Here is a 23,774-nt window from a genome sequence, read left to right on the forward strand (position 1 = left end):
TATGGGACTTCCCTGGTGGCACAGTGGTTAAGACTCCACACTCCCAATGCAGGGGGCCTGGTTCGATCACTGGTCAGGGAACTAGGTCCCACATGCATGCAGCAACTAAGAGTTCACATGCCACAACTAAGGGGCCCACGTACCGCAACTAAGGAGCTGGCGAGCTGCAACTAAGGAGCCCACCTGCCGCAATTAAGACCCAGTGCAACCAAATAAATAAATATTAAAAATAGGGAGGGCTTCCCTGGTGGCGCAGTGGTTGAGAGTCCGCCTGCCGATGCAGGGGACACGGGTTCGTGCCCCGATCCGGGGAGATCCCACATGCTGCGGAGCGGCTGGGCCCGTGAGCCATGGCCGCTGAGCCTGCGCGTCCAGAGCCTGTGCTCCACAACGGGAGAGGCCACAACAGTGAGAGGCCCGCGTACCGCAAAAAAATAAAAAATAAAGTGAGGCACTCTTGTGGGACTGAGCCTCTTAACCTATGGGCTCTGCTCTGACTCCAAGTAGTTAGTGGTGGAATTAAATTACATTGTAGGACACACAGTTGGTTCAGAGAACTGAAGAACTGCTTGGAGTCAGAAAGACCTGAGACTCTTAAAATCAAGCAAAAAATTAAAACAGCAAAACTAACCTATTTTTAGTTTCCTTTATATTATAGGAGTTATGATTTGCATGGCTAGGAGGACACACGGAAAAGCTAACCTATTTTTAGTTTCCTTTACATTATAGGAGTTATGATTTGCGCTGCTAGGAGGACACACGGAAAAGCTAACCTATTTTTAGTTTCCTTTACATGATAGGAGTTATGATTTGCGCTGCTAGGAGGACACACGGAAAAGCTAACCTATTTTTAGTTTCCTTTACATTATAGGAGTTATGATTTGCGCTGCTAGGAGGACACACGGAAAAGCTATCATGGGAGCCGGCGTCTTGCTCCTCCTCCTCCTCGTCTTCATCTGTCCGAACTGCTTCAGAAAGGTAACCATCTTCATCTCCTTCTTCATCTAGTGCACACTGGGTAGAACCTCCCCAAGTTGCCATTGTTCTAGAGATTAAGAGACAAAACACATGAGATCATTCTGGAGATGAGCTAAATACTTTACCGCCTATTATGTACCAGACACTGTACCAAAAAAAAAAAAAAATATATATATATATATATATCACTGCACCAAAAAAAGTGTATGTATATATGTGTATATATATATGTATATGCATATGTGTGTATATAAAATTTCATTTAGTCATAGTAACTATGAGATGGGTGGTACTCTCCAACTGCTGTTATAATCTGTTTACGCTACCTTCCAGAAAACAATTCTTCATATAAATTAAACTAGTAATCATATCCCCTGGAACTTATTCCTAAACTAAACCCCTCTCAACTTTCAACTTTTCCTTGAGTCACAGTTTTCTAGATTAGAGTTATCCAGTAGAACTTTCTGCAATAGTAGTAATAATCCATATCTGTGCTGTCCAATAGAGTAGCCATTAAATACACATGACCAATGAGCACCTAAAATGTGGCTGGTGTGACAGAGAAAATGAATTTTTAATTTTATTTAACTTTAAATAGCCACCTATATTTAGTGGCTGCCGTACTGGAAAGCACAATTCTAGACCCATGGTTCTCAAACCTAGATGTTTAACAAAACAATATAAAGAACTTTTTTAAAGTATAGATGTGTGGTACACAGAACACAATAAAATACTGAAGATATAGTTTGATCAATAAAATTCATATTGGCACTCCAAGAACAGGAATAGTTCTTTTATGAGTACGAAAGAGAGTAAGGTTTAGTGCAATGTTGCAGAAATGCCATCTGATACCAAAAAATTAGGTCATAACAAATTTGGATTTCAAAATTTTAGATCTGAATACTACTATAAAGATAAGTAATTAACTGATCTTATAGATAACCAATTCTTTTAGAAATATTCTAAATATGGAAATTTCAAACATAAATCCTAAAAACTGAATGTTTTATACAATAAAATGTTTTCAAATTCTTAGGAAATTTACAAATAGAAGACACTCAATTTAAGTTAAAAAAACCCCACTTATTTCTGGCCTGATAGAAAAGCACTACAAAGTATCAAGCATTTTCTTTTTATAAACTTTAAACTTAACTAAGAAAACAAGGCTTATATACTCAAGAAAATCTATCACCATTTGAGCAAGCATCTTGGTAATTTTTGTAAATTTTTTAAAAAGAGAGAAAGGTGATGATGTGAGAAGTTAGAACAGAAAGTAGCTGGATTTAGTCAAACTGAGTCACAAAGGTGATGCTTAAAACACAAGTCTCACTGCAACAGCAGATTTGTGCTATGATGCAGAGGGGAAATGAGGCTGCCTATCCTATAGGCCGTAAATAGGTGATATTTTTAAAAATGATTTAAACAGCTCTCTTACTTTTCTGTTCTACTCTGTTGAGGCGTACACAGGTTCTCAGACCCATCACTTCTCAGTGAAACAGCCACTGGAGATGTAGTTTCAGCCAGACCTTGCCTCCTCTGATGTTCAGCCATCAAAGCTTCAAGCTGCTTTCTTCTCTGTCGCAGCTCTTCCCTTAACATTTCGTGTCTTCGCATTTCTGACCACAACTGTTATTTTAAAAATTAAGGCAAGTTGGTGTAAATATCGGGACTTGTTTTAGCCTTAAAGAAAAACAGCCTAATACTATTGTCAATACCAACAAATATTTCTATTCTCACTCTATCCTTTTTACACTGAGACACCCAAGAAGGCCAAAATGATATTTTAGTAATAAGAAAAAATTAGGCAATCATTAATTCTTTATGAAAACAGGTAGCACCCAAGTATACTTTATCAACTATTAGAAGAAAGTTACAATGTTTTCTATAAATCCCATATAAATAAAATGCCAAAGGACAGGTTTTTCTAATTGAAATGATTACTATTTACTATAACTAACCCTTACATATAATTCTGCCAAATATTTGCTAATAAAGGGCAAGGCTATTTTGAAAATATACAAACTTAATTACTTTTTGGAAAAAATTATTTCTTCCCACAACTAAAAGACACATAATAGGCTACATTTAAAAACATGTTTCACAGATATTCAGTTTTCTTCCTTAAGACTCAGGAACAAGGTACAACATACCTCATTATCTACCACTGAAGGATCATCAGGTTCAAAAGCAGATCTGCTTGTACTGGCTTCATTTTCATTAACAGTTGGGGTTGAAGTAACAGCTGGCGTATATTTTTTTGTGGGACAATTACCCGCACTAGTGGCTGACAGCTAAAAAAGAATTAAAACTATTATGAGGAATTAAAGCAAATATATGTTAATTTCGTAAAAACAATTATTTCACTGCTTCTCTAGGGCTCTAGTATCATATTTAATTTATTACCACCAGATTTCAATTGCCATCATGATCTAAAGAAAATCTGACATAAGCAAACAAAGACGAAAACACACACTAAAGTTGAACAGTAGTAACCAACCCTCCGAAACAAAAGAGACATGAGGGATAAAATGTTACTGTGGAAAATTTCACATACTCAACCCAACTCCGACATATATTCCTCTGCACATTAGTTAGATTGGGAACGAGAAAAAAAGGATTAGATAAAGTAGAAAAGGTAAGTGTCTAGAAAATAAAGTTATATTAGAAATATCACTTGATATGTTTCCCTTTCTTTGAAAACAAAACCTGACTGAAGAATAGAGCTAACCAATAAAGTGTAGGAAAAATCTCAAAAAAGAATTGATATTCCCCTCCCATATTAACCCTCCTCCTGATTACCTGACATGGTCAAAGACTGCATATTCTCTGTTCAACTCAAAAACCCATGCATAGGGTACTATTTAATAAGCATATATACATTTAATATTCAAACTACAAAAACAATATTTTAATTTCCCTAAAAAACTCATGATGGCTTAACAGCTTTATTATGTAATTTTAGGCCAGTAAAAAATGGAAATGTTAGTCCCTTAACTGCCAAGTTCAAACCAGAATATTTTAATATAATACATACTTATAAATACTCACGTTCTGAATCCACAGCCAGCCGGCCCAACAAGTGAAAGAATGGGAATAATTAGAGTCAATTCCTATGTGCTACCTTTCACAGTATAAATGTACATCCTTAACACATTTCATTTGTCCATCCATTACATTAATCATAAAATTAAGATACAAATCTATCAAATTAGCACTAAAAAAAGACAAAGAGTACTTTCAGTTGACATTAAGATTTTAAATATCTTTCTTCAGACAAACAGAAAGAAAGAAATTTCCTAATTACCTGTAGGTCAGGACATGCCTTTTGCAATGCTTGAATTTTCTCTTGAATCTCAATCAGTTTCTTTCTTTCTTCCTGCAATTGTTTGAGCTCTCTCTGTTGCTGCTGTAGTTTAGCCTCATAAAATTTCTCTCTATAATTAAATTGACATTATATTTGTGGACTCCAGTAAATCTGATAATAGCATTAAGCACAATGTAATACAGTACCTAGCGGAGTACCTTCTCTCTAATAGGCACTAAACTTTTATGACCTGAAAGCCAGAAGCTTAACATACCTTGCCTTTTCATTTACTCCAGCATCTTTCTGTGTTTTATTGGTATTTCCTCTAGTGTTATTTGCATTTTGTTTGGTGTCTTCTTCTGCTGGGTAGAAATCATCCAAATTTGAGGTATTGGCAGAGATAACTCCTTGATCTGCTGTATCATCATCCTAAAACAGCATCATTATATTAAAACAATCTTGATATCTAAAGACATTATCCAATTCATACCTTAGTAAATAGAACTAGGTTGTAAAATTAACATAAAATTTAAAGCAGTAGGGAAAGCATATGATTTTGAGCAATGAAATTCATCCTCTACCAATGGCAGGAAATAAAGTACTAAAACTAAAAACAGTACATTAATAATTTGAGTTGCCAATTACCCAGCAATGGCAAGTACTAGTTTGCCTTTTCTTTCTTTGACCAGATTCTAAAATCAAAGAAGAGCTTTCTAGAGAATATGAAAAAGATACAAAATATATCATTGGAGCTTGGAACTCTTGATATTAGATACTTTTTCTTCAGATATGACTTTTACATTAACAATTTAACAACCAATGTCTATTACCACTTGTTCACTTAAAAAGCTTTCCATTTCCTCATTTTGGTCTTTAGTTTGCCAAACAAGTACCAATGGCTCACAATACAAAAACGAATGAGAATGTACCACCTCAAATCTGTAACTACTGGAAAAACAACGAAAGTTCATATCTTCCTAACAGTAGATACGTATCTTCTGTTGAAATCAATGTGCTTATTAAAATGGAGGACTGGGCTGGCAGCGCACTGGTTAAGAATCCGTCTGCCAATGCAGGGGACACGGGTTCAATCTCTGGTCCGGGAAGATCCCACATGCCACGGAGCAACTAAGCCCATGCACGACAACTACTGAGCCTGTGCTCTAGAGCCCGTGAGCCACAATTACTGAGCCCGCATGCCACAACTACAGAAGCCCGCGCACCTAAAGCCCGTGCTCTGCAACAAGAGAAGCCACCACGATGAGAAGCCAGCGCACTGCAATGAAGAGTAGCCCCCGCTCACCACAACTAGAAAAATCCTGCATGAAGCAACGAAGACCCGACGCAGCCAAAAATATATAAATTTATTTTTTAAAAATCTTATTAAAAAAAAATGGAGGATTGGAGGTAACCTATGACATTTTCTTAAAAACATTTAATATTGGGCTTCCCTGGTGGCGCAGCGGTTGAGAGTCCACCTGCCGATGCAGGGGACACGGGTTCGTGCCCCGGTCTGGGAGATCCCACATGCCGCGGAGCGGCTAGGCCCGTGAGCCATGGCCGCTGAGCCTGCGCGTCCGGAGCCTGTGCTCCGCAACGGGAGAAGCCACAACAGTGACAGGCCCATGTACCGCCAAAAAAAAAAAAAAAAAAAAATTAATATTGTATACTTTATATTTACTCATGCTTTCTCTGCAGAAATCAACTGAAACTTTAACCTTTGGAAATAGAGAGTTAAAGCTAACTTTGATTGTAAAACTGTCTAATCGATTTTAAGCTTATAGACATGGTGTTATTCTGGTCTTCTCATCAATCTAAAAGCTAACCTGATTTATTACTAAAATGGTAAGATTAAAAAGAAACTGAGTTGGGACTCAAAAACAGAGAAGCTGGATCATGAGGCATTTTCCCACAATAAAAAAGTGGAAAAACCAAAGTATGAAAAAAAAAAACTACATAAAGTTTCAGATTGTCACATGAGAGTGTCTGAACTGAAATGATATAAACTCCGAAGCTAAAAGTAACTGACTAAAGAATTATTGTTTCAACACATGCTGCATCACAGACTAAGGAACCATATAAGGGCCATATAAATTGTCTAAGCTAATCTAATCAAGAAGAGTAATAATAGTTTTATACAATCATGATAACTATATATGTGTTTAAACCTTCTCCTGAGTCTCTTGGGAAAGGATACAAGTAAGGGCACAAGCAAAAGAAGACTACCCTTAATAAAATAAGTAAAATGTATCAATCTTAAACATATAAAAACTTGGGGAGTTTGGATCATTTGTTTTTAAATAGCTCTCAGAATGAGGACCCTTAATCCCTCTATATTGCAGTTTTCTCATTTTTCATACATGTTATTTCAGGTCTTAGAACACTCACTAAAGCAAAAGAGCTGCATTCAACATAAGCCTGAAATTAAGCTGATTCATCTATAAGCCACCAAGTTATTCATCATTTCTGATCTATTATTCCCACTCGGGCAATCTGAGGAGAGGAGTCATAAAGAAAAAATGAGAAAGTAATTAGCAAGTACAATGATGTTCAAGATAGCACAACCTATATTATTATTTGCTTTAGAAGCTGTCTTAATTTTTTCAAATGGTACTACTGTCATATGATCAAAGTTCAAATAGTAAAAAAGATGTTTAGAAAAATCTCCTTTCTATCCCTTTTCCCAATTCCATTCTCCATAGGTAACCAGTGTTACCAGTTTATGTATCTGTCTACAGATATACTTTGAATATATAAGCAAAAATATATACATGTGTACATAAACCTGTGTGTGTTTGTTTGTATACGTGTTTATGCTCCTTCTTCCCTTCAACACCCCTTCTTACAATAGGAAAACCTTCGAAAAAGCCAAAAGCCAATTCCAGTAATGGTTAAACAAGCTACATGGTATCTCAATAAAATAAAATGTAATCAAGGGTATAAGGAAATGGATTCATCCACCACTGCTTAGATATCAATTAATATAGTCATTCTGGAGAGCAATTAAGCAGTGTCCATTAAATTTAAAATGTGCAGGGCTTCCCTGGTGGCGCAGTGATTGAGAGTCTACCTGCCGATGCAGGGGACACGGGTTCGTGCCCCGGTCCGGGAAGATCCCACATGCCATGGAGCGGCTGGGCCAATGAGCCATGGCCGCTGAGCCTGCGCGTCCAGAGCCTGTGCTCCGCAGCAGGAGTGGCCACAGCAGTGAGAGGCCCACGTACCGCCAAAAAAAAAAAAAAAAAAAAAATGTGCATAAACTCTGACAAAGCAATTCCACTTCTTCATATCTGCTCTTGAAAAACACAAATGCATCACAAAGCTTGTGAAAGAATGTTCATTGGATTGTTGTTTCTAAATAGTGAAAAACTGGAAACAACAAAAGTAAACATCAATAGGATGTTAGATTAACTAAACTAAGGTCCACTGATAGTACAGAAAACTATATTGCAGCTAAAAAAGAACTGTATTTACTGTATATATATATATATATATAAAAAACATATGCACAGTAGCATCTGTGAAGGAGAATGGGATTATGAATGAAGGCTCAAAGGGAATTTACTAGTAGTGTTTCCTTTATTTAAAAATGGGAGCACATTCATCTTTCACTTGAGTTACTCAAAATAAGTAGCATTCCAAAAGAAGTTGTGAATAACAATTTAATTTTTTTCGTTCACAAAAAAATTGTTTTTCTATACATTAGTGTGGTTAATTTTAATGTTCTATACTTCATTTTTTTCAACCTAACACAAGCTAAGCAAACCTAAATGAAGACAAATCACTCATTAATTTTACCAGAAGTTTTTTGGCTTCCAAAAATCATATAAATTTCAATACTTTAGGAAGTCTCTCTTAAAGATATTTTTATAGTGATTATGTTACTAAGAATATATATATATATATATATATATATATAAACAGATGAAAAGGAATGATTTTAAAAAGTTCAATCATTCTTAGAAAGTTTTATACCTAGTCTAATAAACTGCAAAAAGCCTCTGGACCACATCAGTCAATATACAAGTGTGAATTGTTACGTAATTTCACGTTCATACATTCAAATGGCTTTTTAAAATTTACAACTAATAGTTCCAACTTTACTTGTTTGGCCTTACTGAATAAGACAATATGGTTTTTCTTCTACATCAAGTGAGTTAAGATCTCAGCCAGAATGTCAGTCTCAACTCTGGCTCTGACAATGGTATAACTCTGGTCAACTAACACCTTTAATCTGTGTATCTGCCTCACTGAGATGTTACCAAGTTCTATGTGATATAGAACTGGGGTCTCCAGCAAAAAAACAAACAAACCTGTTTTTATAATAGTTATACTGGTACACAGCCATGCTCATCTGTTTGCATACTGTCTATCACTGCTTTTGCACTGAGTAGTTGTGACAGAAACTGTATAGCCCACAAAGCCTAAAATATTTACTAAGTCACCCTTAGAAAAAGTTTGCTTATCTCTGATAATATGGCATGTAAAGTGCTAAGCATTTAAACCTGGTATATAGTTAGAACTCATTAAATGTGTACTAGTATACTTATACCAACATAATTATCAAACACATAAATTTTACAAGACTGTCCATTTGACACTTTTTTTTTTAAAATACAAGCAGCATTTACCTGCACCAATGCAACAAGATCTTGTAACTGTCTAAGTTTCTGTTTTGCAGCCATAAGTCTGCTGATCTTCTGTTCAAATTCAGCATCTTCAGGCGTCTCATCAACCAGACTGCTCCGATGACTAGATAATGACGCTCCACTGACTGCCTCATCTTCTGCTTCTTCCTCCTCCTCCTCCTCACCTTCACCTTGTGCAACGTGAATCCCCTGTTCTCGTTCTCTATTGTATCGGCAATCTGCTGAAAACATGTACCAGTGAAATCAATACCTTAATAAACTTAAGAGTACTAAAGAAAGGAATTCCGGGCTTCCCTGGTGGCGCAGTGGTTGAGAGTCCGCCTGCCGATGCAGGGGACACAGTTTCGTGCCCCGGTCCGGGAAGATCCCACATGCCGCAGAGCGGCTGGGCCCGTGGTCCATGGCTGCTGAGCCTGCGCGTCCAGAGCCTGTGCTCCACAATGGGAGAGGCCACAACAGTGAGAGGCCCGCGTACCGCAAAAAAAAAAAAAAAAAAAGAAAGGAATTCCACTGCCCAAGAATAATATGGTAAAATTATCTGTGAATAGAGTCAATCATACCTAAAGAAGGAGGCATGTTTAGAGCCCTTATGTTGGCAGCAGATCTGTTGTTAATTTCACAATTAGAATTAACTGATCTCCCATCTCTATTATTAGAAACACACTGTGCATTAGAATTACTATTTACTTCATTCCAGGTGGCAGCTACTTGTGAATTTCTAAAAGAAAGAAAACAACCTGAAGTTATTTAAGGTAAAAAATATATGTAATAATAAAAAAATCAAAGTTTTACAACTGCTGATAAAATAATTCCAGACTATGAACATCATTGGCTATTTCCCCATTTAAATTCATCCTCTAAATAAACGGCTCTTGCTTTTCACTAACTTCTCCTATTCACACATTTAAGAAGAAAAACATCTAAAAAAATCAAAATTACAACCAAAAAAAAATCAAAACTACACCTAAAAATAAAGAGGTAGGAAAATGAAGTTATGTACTTCTTATGATTAACTTTTAGTTGATCTAACAAACAGCAAATTTACTAAACTACTGTGTTCAATACTTCCCAATTTGTTTTTCTTTATAGAACAAGTAAGAGTACACTAACCAAAACAGCAGACTTACAGGAGAAAAGCTTAAATAAAAGGCAAACGGTAGGCAATCTACTGAGGTTTCTTTTGTTTCATATTAAATGTATTGTTAGGATGAATATGTTAGAAAAACAACTTAAAAAAAAGTTCTTACCGAATGTTAGTAACAGGTTCAGAATTTTCATGCTCGGAATCATATTCTGACTCTTCAGTTTCTTCTTCTTTTGTGTTTTCATTTACAGCATCTGTCATCATATCTGATGTTTGCTCATAATAATGAACTAATTCTCTTAGCTCATTCAACCTCTTTCGAACTTCATTTAACTTCCTGATAAACAACAAAAACATTTATATTAACACCCATTTTAGCAAAATAAAGCATACACTATTTTCATACAGTAGCAGCCAGCACAAACAAAATTTAAACCCAGTCAAATATCCAGGGGATGTGACTATAATGAATGTAATTTCAAGTATAGGTTATTCAAAATCTCATCACCTTATTTACTTATGTTGTGTTACGGACAAAAGCATAAGAAACCCTCTTCCAAGTGTTCACTTTAAGCAGGTATAGATGTTAACATCTTAAGTCTCAATGTCAAAAATATTCCTATGTTTCTTAATAAGTATCAAAAATGTAAAGTACTAAATATTCCATTAAAATAGGACCTCTTAGGCAAATCAGGTATGCAGGCATTCCTGAGCATTCACAGAAGGTTCCCAATTTGTCTACAACATATAGAGATCTACCAGTTACCATACTATATAACATGTTTACCAAAAAGAATAATTAGGTTGTTGAATTTTTACTGAGTCCCAGGAATTATGCCAATGTTTTCTAATCCTTAAAACACCTTTATGAACAAATATATTATGCCAGGTGAAGAAAAAGAGGCTTAGTGAGGGTGCTATTTGTCCACAGTCACACAACCTTGTGAGATACAATTCCAGGGCTGTCTGACTCTAGAGCCTGGGCTCTAAACCATTTGAATACAGAAATCTTTTAACTGTAGTCCCTTTATTTGGAAAACAGGAATACATTAGCTATAGAAATTACATGTTACTACAATGTCACATTTCTCTAGGACAACTCAAAGATGCACATATAACACACACACTTATTCTACCACCATACCACTTAAGAATGTTTATCATGTCAAATTAACTCAGTTTTTCCAGAATTTTCAACAAAGAAAAAACCCCCAAGATTTATCCCCATTATTCAATTCTAATCTATGTAAACAATGTTTGTAGAAATGTTTTACTGGAGTTTTTCAGTTGGATTTAGGTGGCCTTCATTTTCACTCTGATTCTGAGAAACCAGAGAAGCAGCAGGATAAGGAACAGATGATGTGAGGCTATTGGATTCTCCATTGACAACTGGTGTTAAGCCTACAGGAGCAGAGGGAGCTGCTGTTGTACTTCTCTGATCCACACTCCTTTGTGGGGAGGCTGAAGAAGGCACAACTACAAAAAAAAAAAAGACCAGTTACCATAAATAAACAAATACAGCATCAAACAACACATTCATAGTTGGCTCAGACATAGAAAAATAAAAAGTAAAAGTCATTAACATCTTAAATCCTGCAGCTTTAAAATGTGAAACTTAAGGATATAACCAGGCCACTTGTTTATTAACATGTCTTTCAACCAAACACAGTTAAAACAGAAAGGAAACAATAAGGAAAGACAAGATGGAAACCAACAAGAACTACGATATTCTACCTTGAGAAAGTAACGAGAGTACTCCTCTGATAAACTTGGTTCCAGGTTAAGTTAAATAGAGCCACTGCATATGATGTGCAAGCACACCATCTACAAATCTTTACAGGGCAACCCTAGCTGATTAGGTCCTTGAGAATGTTCCAGTCCAGAGGGATTCTATCTGGTCTCCAAGATGGAACTTTTCTTGTTCCAAAAGATAAAGCAAAATTGTTTAAGTGACTGTGGTACATAATACCATGAATACTACTCAGCAATAAAATTTTCTTATTAGATGATGATTAATCTTCTAAGACAGCTCTTGAACTACATTTTAATTACTTTTCTGTCCACACAGATCAGACAAAGATATCTTATGCTTTCATGGGTAATAAATGAAGACTAAGAATCTTTGTGCTTCTCTCTCTCCTACCAGTTTATTTATTTTTTTCTTTTTATTTATTTATTTCTGGCTACGTTGGGTCTTCGTTGCTGCGTGTGGGCTTTCTCTAGTTGCAGTGAGTGGGGGGTTACTCTTCGTTGAGGTGCACGGGCTTCTCATTGTGGTGGCTTCTCTTGCTGCGGAGCACAAGCTCTAGGCACGCGGGCTTCAGTAGTTGTGGCTCACAGGCTCTAGAGTGCAGGCTCAGTAGTTATGGTGCATGGGCTTAGTTGCTCCACGGCATGTGGGATCTTCCTAGACCAGGGCTCAAACCCCTGTCCCCTGTACTGGCAGGCAGATTCTTAACCACTGCACCACCAGGCAAGTCCACTACCACTTTAAAACTATCATCATTTATCTCTTCCTCAGTGACAATCGTCATTTGTTGCTCACGTTATCCACTGTTACAGCTGGTTTCCAGTAGTCTTTTCTCTCTATTCCTTGACTGTTCTACCTTTTGCTCTGCTTTCACTCTGTTTCCCAGAGAAATATATGATTTTTTAGTCATCAGTAGACAGAGTGCTACTTTAATTATGTGTATAAAACTGACCACAAGCGTTTGAGTACAACTTTGGAAAAACTAAGTTTTTCTTGGCTGTGTTCATCTGTTTAGGGAGGATGGGCACTGGGATTAGCTTCTACTCTAGAGGAGGCCGAGGAGCAGCACAAGTCAGGGAAAAGAAAGGAGCACGTCTCAGGGCAGAAACACTACAGTTCTTTGAAGGTGGCAGACAACTAGGGTGAAGTACAGGGATCCAGAGATGATGTTTCTATCCCTGTCTGTTCTTTATTAAGACAGCACCTGGAATGCTAAAGAATAATGACCAGTTAGGGTTGACCCTACTGATTCCAATACCCAATGCTACAGCTCCTACTACCAGCTGTCTGAGTAAGAGGCAGAGACCAGGCTTGGGAAGGTAGGTGGCCAAGTGAGGACTAGTAACTGAATCTGAATTAGACAAAGGCAAGTAATCTGTAGAGCAGAAAAGACAGTTCCTACAGTATAACTAAGATGACTATTGGCTTTCCTATATAACTAGTATAATCAGCCCTCCATATCCAAGAGTTCTGCATCTGCGGATTTAACCAAAAGCAGATAGAAAATATTCAGGAAAAAAGAAATTCCATAAAGTTCCAAAAAGCAAAACATGAATCTGCAGCATGCTGGTAACTATTTATATAGCATTCACATGTATTAAGTATTGTAAGTAACCCAGAGATGATTTAAAGTGTACTGGAGGATATGCTTATGTTACATGCAAATACTATGCCATTTTAGATAACGGACTTAAGCAGCCTCAGATTTTGGTATCCGTAGGGGTGTGGGTGTGGGTGTGGGTGTGGGTGTGGGTGTGGGTGTGGGTGTGGGTGTGGGTGTGGGTGTGGGTGAGGGTGCTGGAACCAATCCCCCATGGATACTGAGGGATAGTTGTATAACTCTTTAACTAGTATACCTAGGATGACTATATGCCTTTCCTAGTCCCACCTAACTATTTATGTATTTTAAAAAATGGGGAGTGTTTGGGACTTTCTGTACTAAATAAGTTTTTCATATCTCAGGTTTTTATTGTATAAATACTTTCTAAATCTGTTTCATAGTTTTAAAATCAAAGTACTAATTTGGTTTAGCTTTTCCTTAAGGAAAAATTTTGGATATGCGAAAAAGTGCAGTATTATTATGTCAAAGTGTCTAACAGTTACCTTCTCTTATACTTTTCCCTTATTTAAAATCCTACCGGGCTTCCCTGGTGGCACAGTGGTTGGGAGTCTGCCTGCCAATGCAGGGGACACGGGTTCGAGCCCTGGTCCGGGAAGATCCCACATGCCGTGGAGCAACTGGGTCCATGCACCACAACTGCTGAGCCTGTGCTCTAGAGCCCGCACACCACAACTGCTGAAGCCCGCGTGCCTGAAGCCCATGCTCCGCAACAGGAGAGGCCACGCGGTGAGAGGTCCAAGCACTGCAACGGAGGGTGGCCCCTGCTCAACGCAACTGGGGAGAGCCCGCGTGCAGCGGCGAAGACCCAACACAGCCAAAAATAATAACAAATAAATAAATTTATAAAAAATAAAATAAAATCCTACCAATTTTTCAAGCCCAAATTCATTCTTTTCCTTTTCTGAATTTTACAGAACAGATCTACCACCTATTTGGCTTTACCATACATTGCCTTGTTACTTAAAAACTTGTATGTTACTTTCACGTACAAGTCCTATTTCCCCACAAAAATTATAATTTTCTTGAGTAACTATGTGTTTATTCATTCACCAAATATTTACTAAGGAATTATTACATGTTGGCATATATACTTACGTGTCCTCTACCTAACACTGCTTAGATTTACTTACAGGATGAATTGTTCAAATGCTCATCTCGAAGTGTATGAAGTTCTCCAAGCAGCTTGTCCATTTTTTGTTTCTTTTCTTGTAACACTCTCATTTTGCTAAAAAGCTGGACTTTCTCATCAGGTAAATGCTCTGAAACTGATGGATTTCTGCTCTGAGAAACCTCCCTAGTTAATGAAAGACTTTCTGCTTGTCTTCTATTGTCTGGAACAGGTGGAGGCTTTAAAAAAAAAAAAAAAAGAAAGAAAGAAAAGAAAGATTAGGCGACTAAAGCTTGCAATCTCATTTTAAAAATGCATAAATTGGGCTTCCCTGGTGGCACAGTGGTTGAGACTCCGCCTGCCAATGCAGGGGATACGGGTTTGTGCCCCGGTCCGGGAAGAACCCACATCCCGCGGAGCGGCTGGGCCCGTGAGCCATGGCCACTGAGTCTGCGCGTCCGGAGCCTGTGCTCCACAACGAGAGGCCACAGCAGTGAGAGGCCTGCGTACCGCAAAAAAAAAAAAAAAAAAAAAAAAAAAAGCATAAATAGGGCTTCCCCGGTGGCACAGTGGTTGAAATCTGCCTGCCAATGCAGGGGCCACGGGTTCGAGCCCTGGTCTGGGAAGATCTCACATGCCGCGGTGAGCCACAACTACTGAGCCTGCGTGTCTGGAGCTTGTGCTCCGCAACAAGAGAGGCCGCAACAGTGAGAGGCCTGCGCACCGCGATGAAGAGTGGCCCCCACTCGCCGCAACTAGAGAAAGCCCACGCACAGAAACGAAGACCCAACACAGCCAAAAATAAATAAAATAAATAAATAAAATTTTTTAAAAAATGGATCATATATTAAAACAGCATAAATATTCTCTCTCATTTTTTCTTTTGACTGCACTGGGTCTTCGTTGCCGCATGCAGGCTTTCTCTAGTTGTGGCGAGCGGGGGCTACTCTTAGCTGTGGTGCGCAGGCTTCTCACTGCAGTGGCTTCTCTTTCTGTGGAGCACAGGCTCCAGGGCAGGCGGGCTTCAACAGCTGTGGCATGTGGGCTCAGTAGTTGTGGCTCGTGGGCTCTAGAGTGCAGGCTCAGTAGTAGTGGCCCACAGGCTTAGTTGCTCCGCAGCATGTGGAATCTTCCTGGACCACGGATCGAACTCGTGTCCCTTGCATTGGCAGGTGGATTCTTAACCACAGCGCCACCAGGGAAGTCCCAAAAATACATAAATATTCTTTATAAAAAGAGATAAACATTAGTGTAGGTTGTGCTGGTCAATAAGTATATATGCCTTTCCTATTCCCAAATTATATACATACTATTCCCTGATGTGCCACCGTATCTATATAACAGTATATATATACTGTTTTATAGACACACATAACTACACAGTGGGGATTCACTGGATGTTATTAACTGGATCTAAATTAAGTGCTAGAAATGCCATATTTTATATAGAATAAACCTTCAAAAATCTCATTCTCTTGCCATCTTTTTAGAACCACAATCATAAACTTTAACTTCTTAACCTATCAGTTTCTCCTATCACTTCTTTGCTACTAAAAAAAAAAAATTTATGAAACATTTAAAAAATCCACTAAGGATTAGGGAATCATATAATGAGTAACCAGCACTGAGCTTAGTCAAATTTTAGTATTTTGCCACATTTGCATCAATTCTTTCTTTAAGAGAAATATATTACAGATAATGGCTAAAGCTTTATACATAGAAATCCTGACCCCATTACTCTCTTGAGATAACCACAATCTGGAATTAGACACCTACCATTCTCAAACGTATTTTTATTTTGTAATACCTATGAAGGTATCCATAAAAAAAAAAATACTTGGGGCTTCCCTGGTGGCGCGGTGGTTTAGAGTCCGCCTGCCGATGCAGGGGACATTGGTTCGTGCCCCGGCCCGGGAAGATCCCACGTACCGCGGAGCGGCTGGGCCCATGAGCCATGGCTGCTGAGCCTGCACGTCCGGAGCCTGTGCTCCGCAACGGGAGAGACCACAACAGTGAGAGGCCCGCATACCGCAAAAACAAAAAACAAAAAAAAAACACACTCTACACATTTTAAAACATAAGCTAAGTGGTATCCTTCTTAAACTTGCATTTTCATTCATTACCTCTGGTTCATTTCCTGTAATCGGTTACAGGATTTCACTCTATGTATATATCATAACTTACTAATCCATTTTCCTGTTCATGGACATTTAGATTGTTTCTGCTTTGCTATTAATACAATGCTGCCATGAACATTCTTGTATGCATCTCCTTTTGAACAGGGTCACTAGAAAAAATGTACTAGATATTGCTAAATAACTCTCCAAAGTAGTTAGATCATCTTCTTTCATTTAAACGTGGGTCAGCAGACAGAAGATAATGCATTGTCAATTATACCCATTTCCAGTGGAAGGTACTAATTCACCCTTTCTCACTCAACAGACTGAAATTTTGCATTTATATCATTATTTACAAAGGTCATCAAATTATAACACTTATTAACTCTGAAATTAAACTTAAGAACTTCCTTAAAATTGTTAGTAAAACATTGCAAAAGCATAGATTCACACTGACTTAAGTTTAACAGTTGTGACTATTAACAATCTTAAAGGTGAAATAAGAATGCGTCATCTAGGAGCATACAAAGGGGAAATTTCGCTAATCACTTCATTCAAAGTAGATATTTCCTCTAAATTAGTGTTTCCCAAAGCATAGTCCCGAGACTTCCAGCACTGGAATCACATGGTGGGAAGCCCACCCCAAATGTATGAATCATAATTTTGGAGGTGGGGGGATCCCACTGACCAGAAATCTACATTTTTTAACAATCATGCCAGGTGATATGTATGCTCAGTAAAGTTTGAGAAGCACTGCTTTAGTTAATGTGATTTTAAATCCAGTATACAAAAAAAATGAAGTTACCTGAGAATCACGAAGCTGATTATGAAAACGCTGAATTAAATCATTCAATTCTTCATTTAGTTCAGATGTGATACTGACTCCAGATAGGCTACCTGTAGTTTCTGTTACAGCTGGAAAGGAAGTTAACAACTTTCATTCAAGCAAATAATTTAATAATTCATTAAAGCAAATAAATAAAAAACAACACTTTAACTTCTGAGACGCTAAAAAGAAATATGGGGGGAAAAAAGAAATTTAAAAAATCTCAACGTTATTTGAAACTAGTTAACCCTCAGATTTATCTGTCAACCAATCATTTTATAAGTTTCCACCTAACCTGAAAATAAAGGGACACTCACAAAACTCTAGTATAGTGGTTCATCTTTTTCTGTCCCAACATTCAAGGAGGGATACTGTTACATCCCAATTAAGAATAGTGACTCAACAGAGTCTGGGTGTGGGAAGGTCCACCAGGTTGGGTTGGAGGCGTGGCGGGCAAAGTGGTTCGTCTGAAAAAGCACAGCTAATTCTGACCAGTCTCAATCCCCACCTCCCCAACAGAATCAGTGTTGTAGTACAGGGGCTGGCAAACTTTTTTTAAAGATTCAGATAGTAAACATATTAGGCTTTGTGGAGATATAGTTCTTGTCTCAACTACCCAACTCTGCCACTGTGGGGCAAAAGCAACTATATACAATACATAAACAAATGGGCATAGCTGTGTTCCATAAAATCTTATTTCAGGCAGTGGGCCAAATCCAGCTGGCTATATATAGTTTGCCGACCCCTACTGTAGAACAGATAATTTATTGAAGGAGTTGCTTGTGATACAAGTCATACTAAAAGACCACAGTTTTTATCTTCCTAAGGCAGTATTCTGATGACAATTTTCATAATAGTTACTCTCTATTACTCAAACACCCCATGCTTATCTTTCCAGCTCTAAAAGAGACAATGACTATAAACTGTTTCTGTTTTGAAGGAAAATATTAGCTTTTTCAATGAGAAATTAGAATTACAGGGCAGGGTAGATTCCCATGTATCCAGTCCAAAGTACTTGGGGACAAAAAAAAGCAATTACAGTCTAGATAACACACAACTTGCTAGTTAAATGGTTAAAGGAACACTCTTTCCCATGACAATTATGTTGCCTCTCTTATATACCTAAAGATTACTATAAGTTTGTTTTTCATCAGTATTCTTCTGCAAAATCTCATAAATGCAAGAGAAAATCTGTTTTCAATCATTAACCTAAAATTCTTTTTGAAATAGTACATAAAATAAATTCAAATTTTAACTCCTGTTTATTCTTCTCCTGGTACTTGTCTCATAATAGTACATTAAAAAAAAAAAAGAAAGAAAGATTATCTGCTTACTTAAAAATAAAGGTTTATATTCAGAAACAGAAGACCCCTGACCTGGAACTCAAGAAATCTGATTCTACTAAAATTCCATATAAGCCTAGGCAAGTCACGAGTTCTGTGTTAGAGTTCCTTCTCTCTAAAGTGAGAATTATAAAAAAAGCCCTGGCGACTAACCTACAGTTTTGTGGTGATCAAATGAGATGACGTAAATATAACTATTTGAAATAACATAACTATCACAAGAAAGTCTCTGAAATCTGATACTCCAATCTTGAAAAATATTTTAAAAGTTGGTCATTAACCGAACTGTATTTGTCATTGTTAAAATATTTTGTTTTTTCCTAAATCTAACAGCTAATGATACTTTGAATTTTGCAAGGGAAAAATGGGGATGAAAATTTGCATATTATATACTATTATATACTATACCATATATATTCTATACGACTATATAATTATTACAAAAGAGTAAGTTACTTGCAAGTCATAAAGTTCCTTATGAAAATGCAAAATTAAATTACATATAACAGTGATCAGAAGGCTGAGCCAGTGGGCTAGGTGTGGACAACACGATAAATTGAGTAACAACAGGGTAACCACAGTAAGGACCTAAAATGGAGAGCTCACAGGAGATAAATTATTATTAGACTGTAATGACAGACTACTAGAAAATATAATTTGGCTTTAAGTTTTAATAAGTAACAATATGTTTTCAACTTAATGAGAAATTAAACACGTAGGTTTGCCAATAACAAGACAAACTATAAAGTTAGACTCAATACTAAAGAATTCAATACAAAGGATGGGGAAAGGTTTCTTAAACAAGATCCAAAAATACAAAACTTAAATCACTAAGATGTATACTTTAAATATCTTATAATTTTATATGTCAATTATACCGCAATAAAGCTGAAATTTTTTTAAAAATGAAAAAAAAAGAATTCAATACAATTTCCATCTAAGTGATACATGGGTATGAGGGAAAGAAGGAGAAAGAAAAGAACATTTCTGAGTCTCAGGGAGACTGGATAGGATATAAATTTAGTTCAAAGGAACTAGTGCATACAATGTGATACCTCACTACTCATGTCAGAAGCCAAAGAAGCTTACATTTATTCACTGTCTCACTTAAGGTTTTAACCCTTCCTTGGCAGGCAAGCAAAGTACAGCAATCCTAGTTAAATAAAGTACAAAAGGCAGAAATATAAGCAACAAGAGCCCTATAAATTTGAGGTATAAAAACAGAACTACATCCTGTCCCTTTTACCTCTTAAGGGTACTCTCTGATGAAAAGGAGAGCGAGCTGGCTGTCTGCACGGTACAGTATGATGGCCAGGAGTTGTCCCTGCAACCTTTTCTGCATAACCAGAGAAAAGCACAGGACAGGGTAAGCCTCACATGTAGGTTTCTAAACTAGACAACAATCAAGATCTAATTATATAATAACCAGCATCCACCTTGCAATCATATCATTATTTATTGAGCCTTACTTATAACAACATTCTAAGATGGTGGCATACCAGAATCATCCATCACAGCAATAGCTTGCTCTGCCTTATGCTGCAGAGCAAGAAGAGCAGCTTGTCGTCCCTGCAGAGCTCTCAGCTGCTCCTGCTGCTGTAACATCCTTTTTAATAAATCATGTTGTTTCTTCAAATTTTCTATCTCTTCCATAGGCTCCTGCTGAGGATCTCTGGCCTGAAAAATAAGACCAACAACGCTTATAGCTTTTAAAATCCATGTTCCTATTTCAACTACCAACGGCAAGGTACATACATAGATAATAAATTAGTATTAAATATACAACCCTAGATACAGACTTGAAAGAAAAAGAGAAAGAGGAAAATGATGACACAGAGACAGCCTGTCATGTTAAGAATTAGATAGTTAGGTAATTTCAAGGTAAAAGACCATATGCATATGCTTAGCATGAAGAATTAACAAAAAGAAAATAAAAGAAAAGGCATACAAAAAGGAAGACAGGAAGGCCGACACACACACACACACACACACACACACACACACACACACACACACACACACACACACACACACACACACACACACACACACACACACACACACACACACACACACACACACACACACACACACACATATGAGGGATCCAGACCAGGCCTTACAGAAAAGGAAGAGCAGATGATACCAGGCTAATACCCTAAAAGTTGCCCTGGAGAAAGAACAGACTAAAAAACTCTTCTGCCCCATTCCTAGAAGTGATGTTTAAAAACCAACAAAACAAAAACAAACCAACTATTTTCTAACTACGGATGGAAATTTTTAAAATATACTTTTTATTTGATTATTTGATGTGAAAGGCTTTAATTTACTTGCATCACTTTATATTATCATACAGTAAAAATATTATCTTTTGCATCAAAGATATCATTACTATTTTTTCTTTCAAAAGATGCTCATTTAATGCTGAGTCTGAGGACATAAATTACTTTGAAATTCCCCCCAAAAGATAACATTTTGCCTAAAAGAGGAACAGATTAAATAGGTGCCACTTATAAGGAATTATAAAATTTTAAATGTTAATCTTAAAACTATTCAAGTGTAACCCAACCAGAAAAAATAAAGTCAATTAATCAAAGAGAGAAAGTTAAATACAACCTGGAAACAATAAATAAGACAAATTATGCATGAACTGTATACCATAATGGTATTTTTCATCACTGATTTGCCTTTTAAAAAATTCTGTATCTTAAAAGTTTAATGATTTTAGCTAATATTTACATAAAATATTTCTATTAACTTAGAAATAGTCAATTTTAAATTTGCATTGCTACCAAATTGGAGACTTTAAATGAATGATCTCCCCTGGCTCTGACCAAAGTTAACAAGGAAAATAAACCTCAGTGATTTCTTTTCAAAGTAAAAATGAACTGATCTGTTCTCCCTATGTACATTTGATTCCAAGAAAAATTATGGAGAACACAGACGGCTCCAGAGAAATTCTCTTCTGGGTAACATTCCTTAACAATACTTTGCAAAAACCTCTTCTCTTTACCTCCCCAAGTAGGACTCATTAGTATTGTAAATAAGAATGAGTAACTGTGATAACTTGGCAAGCAATAAAAATAATTACATGGCTCAGAATTAAGAACTCAAAGAAAGGAAGCTCAAATAGGAAGTAGAAGACTACAGTTAGAATGTTTGATGTAGGTATCAGAGAAGCCAGGTCAGTGCTCTATCCAGGACTGGCCAACTAGACTTTATGAATATGGAAGAGAAATAATGTACCTTGGTTAAGCTAGTATTTACTGGAGACTTTCCAATAAACTAAAGCCATTTTCAAATCAAGTACAATTTACCCAGTTCTCTCCCATCTTATACAAGTGGAGTTACCTAGTTAACATTACATTCATTCCTATGAAAATTCATCTTCTTAGTTCTTGCTCATTTCAAGACTATTTACATCTTGAAAAAATAATTTGAAGGGTGAGAGATAACTATCAATATGAGATAGGTAGCCATCTCAGATCTGATCCAAATTAATTTCATCAAAGTCACTGGTAAAATATAAAACCAAACCCAATCAGGTACAGATTTCAGTGGAACAACTTGGAGAAATCTCTCCAGGTTGACATCAATCAAATACTCCAACAAAGCATCAGTGATAAATGACTAAGAAGAGAAACATTACACAAATAAGGCAAAAAGTCATCTAGGAAAAAAGAAAACCATCAAGAATGCATTATCTCCATCTAATTCATAATCCTCCCATCTCAAAAATAGTTTAGACCTCAAGCTAACCTTAAAGCTATCTAATTTTGAAGAACTTACTAAACAATTTAATATTATGGTTTCTTACCCTTTAAAATGCAAACTTTTAAAAAGAACTTTAATCCTTGTTAGTCACATTTATTTGCAAAACTTTGATACTCTAATTATAAAGAATTCTGAACTTCAGATTTTTCACTAATCCAAAGATGAATTCCCAACAATTTTTGAAATTAGTGGAGTTTTATTACTGCTTAATAACTTTTCCATCCACATAAATAACATTTCAGACTAATAATTTGAAAAGATGAACTGAGGGAGGTGGGTGGAACTACAATCAAATATAAAGAAAGGGAAGATGAAAAAATGGTAATAAAAATACCTGGGGATAAAAACATGGCAAGAAGATGGTACATGGAATAGAAATCCAAAAAAGGAGGCCAGGACTATACGCATCCTTCAAACACATATTTTCATTTAAACGTTTTGAGTCACTTTCAGTAAGTACATTCTTAGTTTACAAATTAAAAAAAATAATAACTTCAGCATGAAATCTCGAGTTGCATACAGGTAACACATTTCAGAAAACCCTAAGTCTTCCTTTCCTCTACTCAACTGATATTCTTCCAATAATTCTTCATGGATCCAAATATATTTTTATGGCTGAAAAGTACTTCAGTTAATATGTATTCTAAGTTTTGTCATCTGAAAGGTGAGAAACTATAAGCCCAGAGAAGATAAAGCTGTGATTTATCCAATATCACAGTGAGGGGAAATCAGATTCCTAAGTTCTAGGTTAGTGTTTTTTCACATCATACTATCTGCCCCAAAATTACATCCATAGACTATGTCTTCTGTATTTAAAACTATCTCTGAAGAAGCATAGTCTAGTTTGGGAGACAAATCTAGCCCACATGAAGTAACTAGAAATGATAAAAACAATAGCAAAAAATGAGTAGATGGTATTTTTAAAAGCTTATGAATGCTCTAAGAGCTGAGATTAAGCGTGGGGGAAAGATGAGTATGGGAAAACAATGAGGGCATGGGTATTCAGGGAAAGCTCTTTTTAAAAATTATGCAACGTCATCGTGTCTATAAAATATTTCATAAAATGGACTCTGCCCTTGTAGGCAACTCAAGAATATCAATTATCTCCTATCAAGCTGCAACTCACAAGGTTGCTTTAAGCTCTGAACCTCAGTTAAGACACCAACTTTTTTCCCTAGTCTTCTAACAGAATACTACATTTTGAAAGGATGTTAAGGAGG

At 36.7% G+C, this 23,774-nt stretch overlaps 1 protein-coding gene across 23 annotated transcripts in view; it reads right to left on the reverse strand.

Moving 5' to 3' along the window:
• The window catches only part of PCM1 (pericentriolar material 1), an 86,940-nt gene that overhangs the window by 43,271 nt on the left and 19,895 nt on the right, over nucleotides 1-23,774 (reverse strand). For 9 of the 23 annotated variants that reach the window (XM_070044602.1, XM_070044607.1, XM_070044601.1 and 6 more), the window contains 13 exons: nucleotides 20,280-20,457; nucleotides 20,027-20,116; nucleotides 17,417-17,526; nucleotides 14,517-14,733; nucleotides 11,290-11,491; nucleotides 10,179-10,352; nucleotides 9,492-9,649; nucleotides 8,914-9,152; nucleotides 4,557-4,711; nucleotides 4,283-4,412; nucleotides 3,129-3,269; nucleotides 2,414-2,604; nucleotides 845-1,045 (listed from right to left, as the gene is read on the reverse strand). In XM_070044602.1, the coding sequence (XP_069900703.1) occupies nucleotides 845-1,045; nucleotides 2,414-2,604; nucleotides 3,129-3,269; nucleotides 4,283-4,412; nucleotides 4,557-4,711; nucleotides 8,914-9,152; nucleotides 9,492-9,649; nucleotides 10,179-10,352; nucleotides 11,290-11,491; nucleotides 14,517-14,733; nucleotides 17,417-17,526; nucleotides 20,027-20,116; nucleotides 20,280-20,457 (2,186 nt within the window). The remainder of the gene's footprint in view (nucleotides 1-844; nucleotides 1,046-2,413; nucleotides 2,605-3,128; nucleotides 3,270-4,282; nucleotides 4,413-4,556; nucleotides 4,712-8,913; nucleotides 9,153-9,491; nucleotides 9,650-10,178; nucleotides 10,353-11,289; nucleotides 11,492-14,516; nucleotides 14,734-17,416; nucleotides 17,527-20,026; nucleotides 20,117-20,279; nucleotides 20,458-23,774) is intronic. The other 14 variants (XM_070044603.1, XM_070044611.1, XM_070044605.1 and 11 more) reach the window with 3 other exon arrangements.

Source organism: Globicephala melas, chromosome 21 (assembly GCF_963455315.2).
Source record: "Globicephala melas chromosome 21, mGloMel1.2, whole genome shotgun sequence".
Taxonomy (NCBI): domain Eukaryota; kingdom Metazoa; phylum Chordata; class Mammalia; order Artiodactyla; family Delphinidae; genus Globicephala; species Globicephala melas.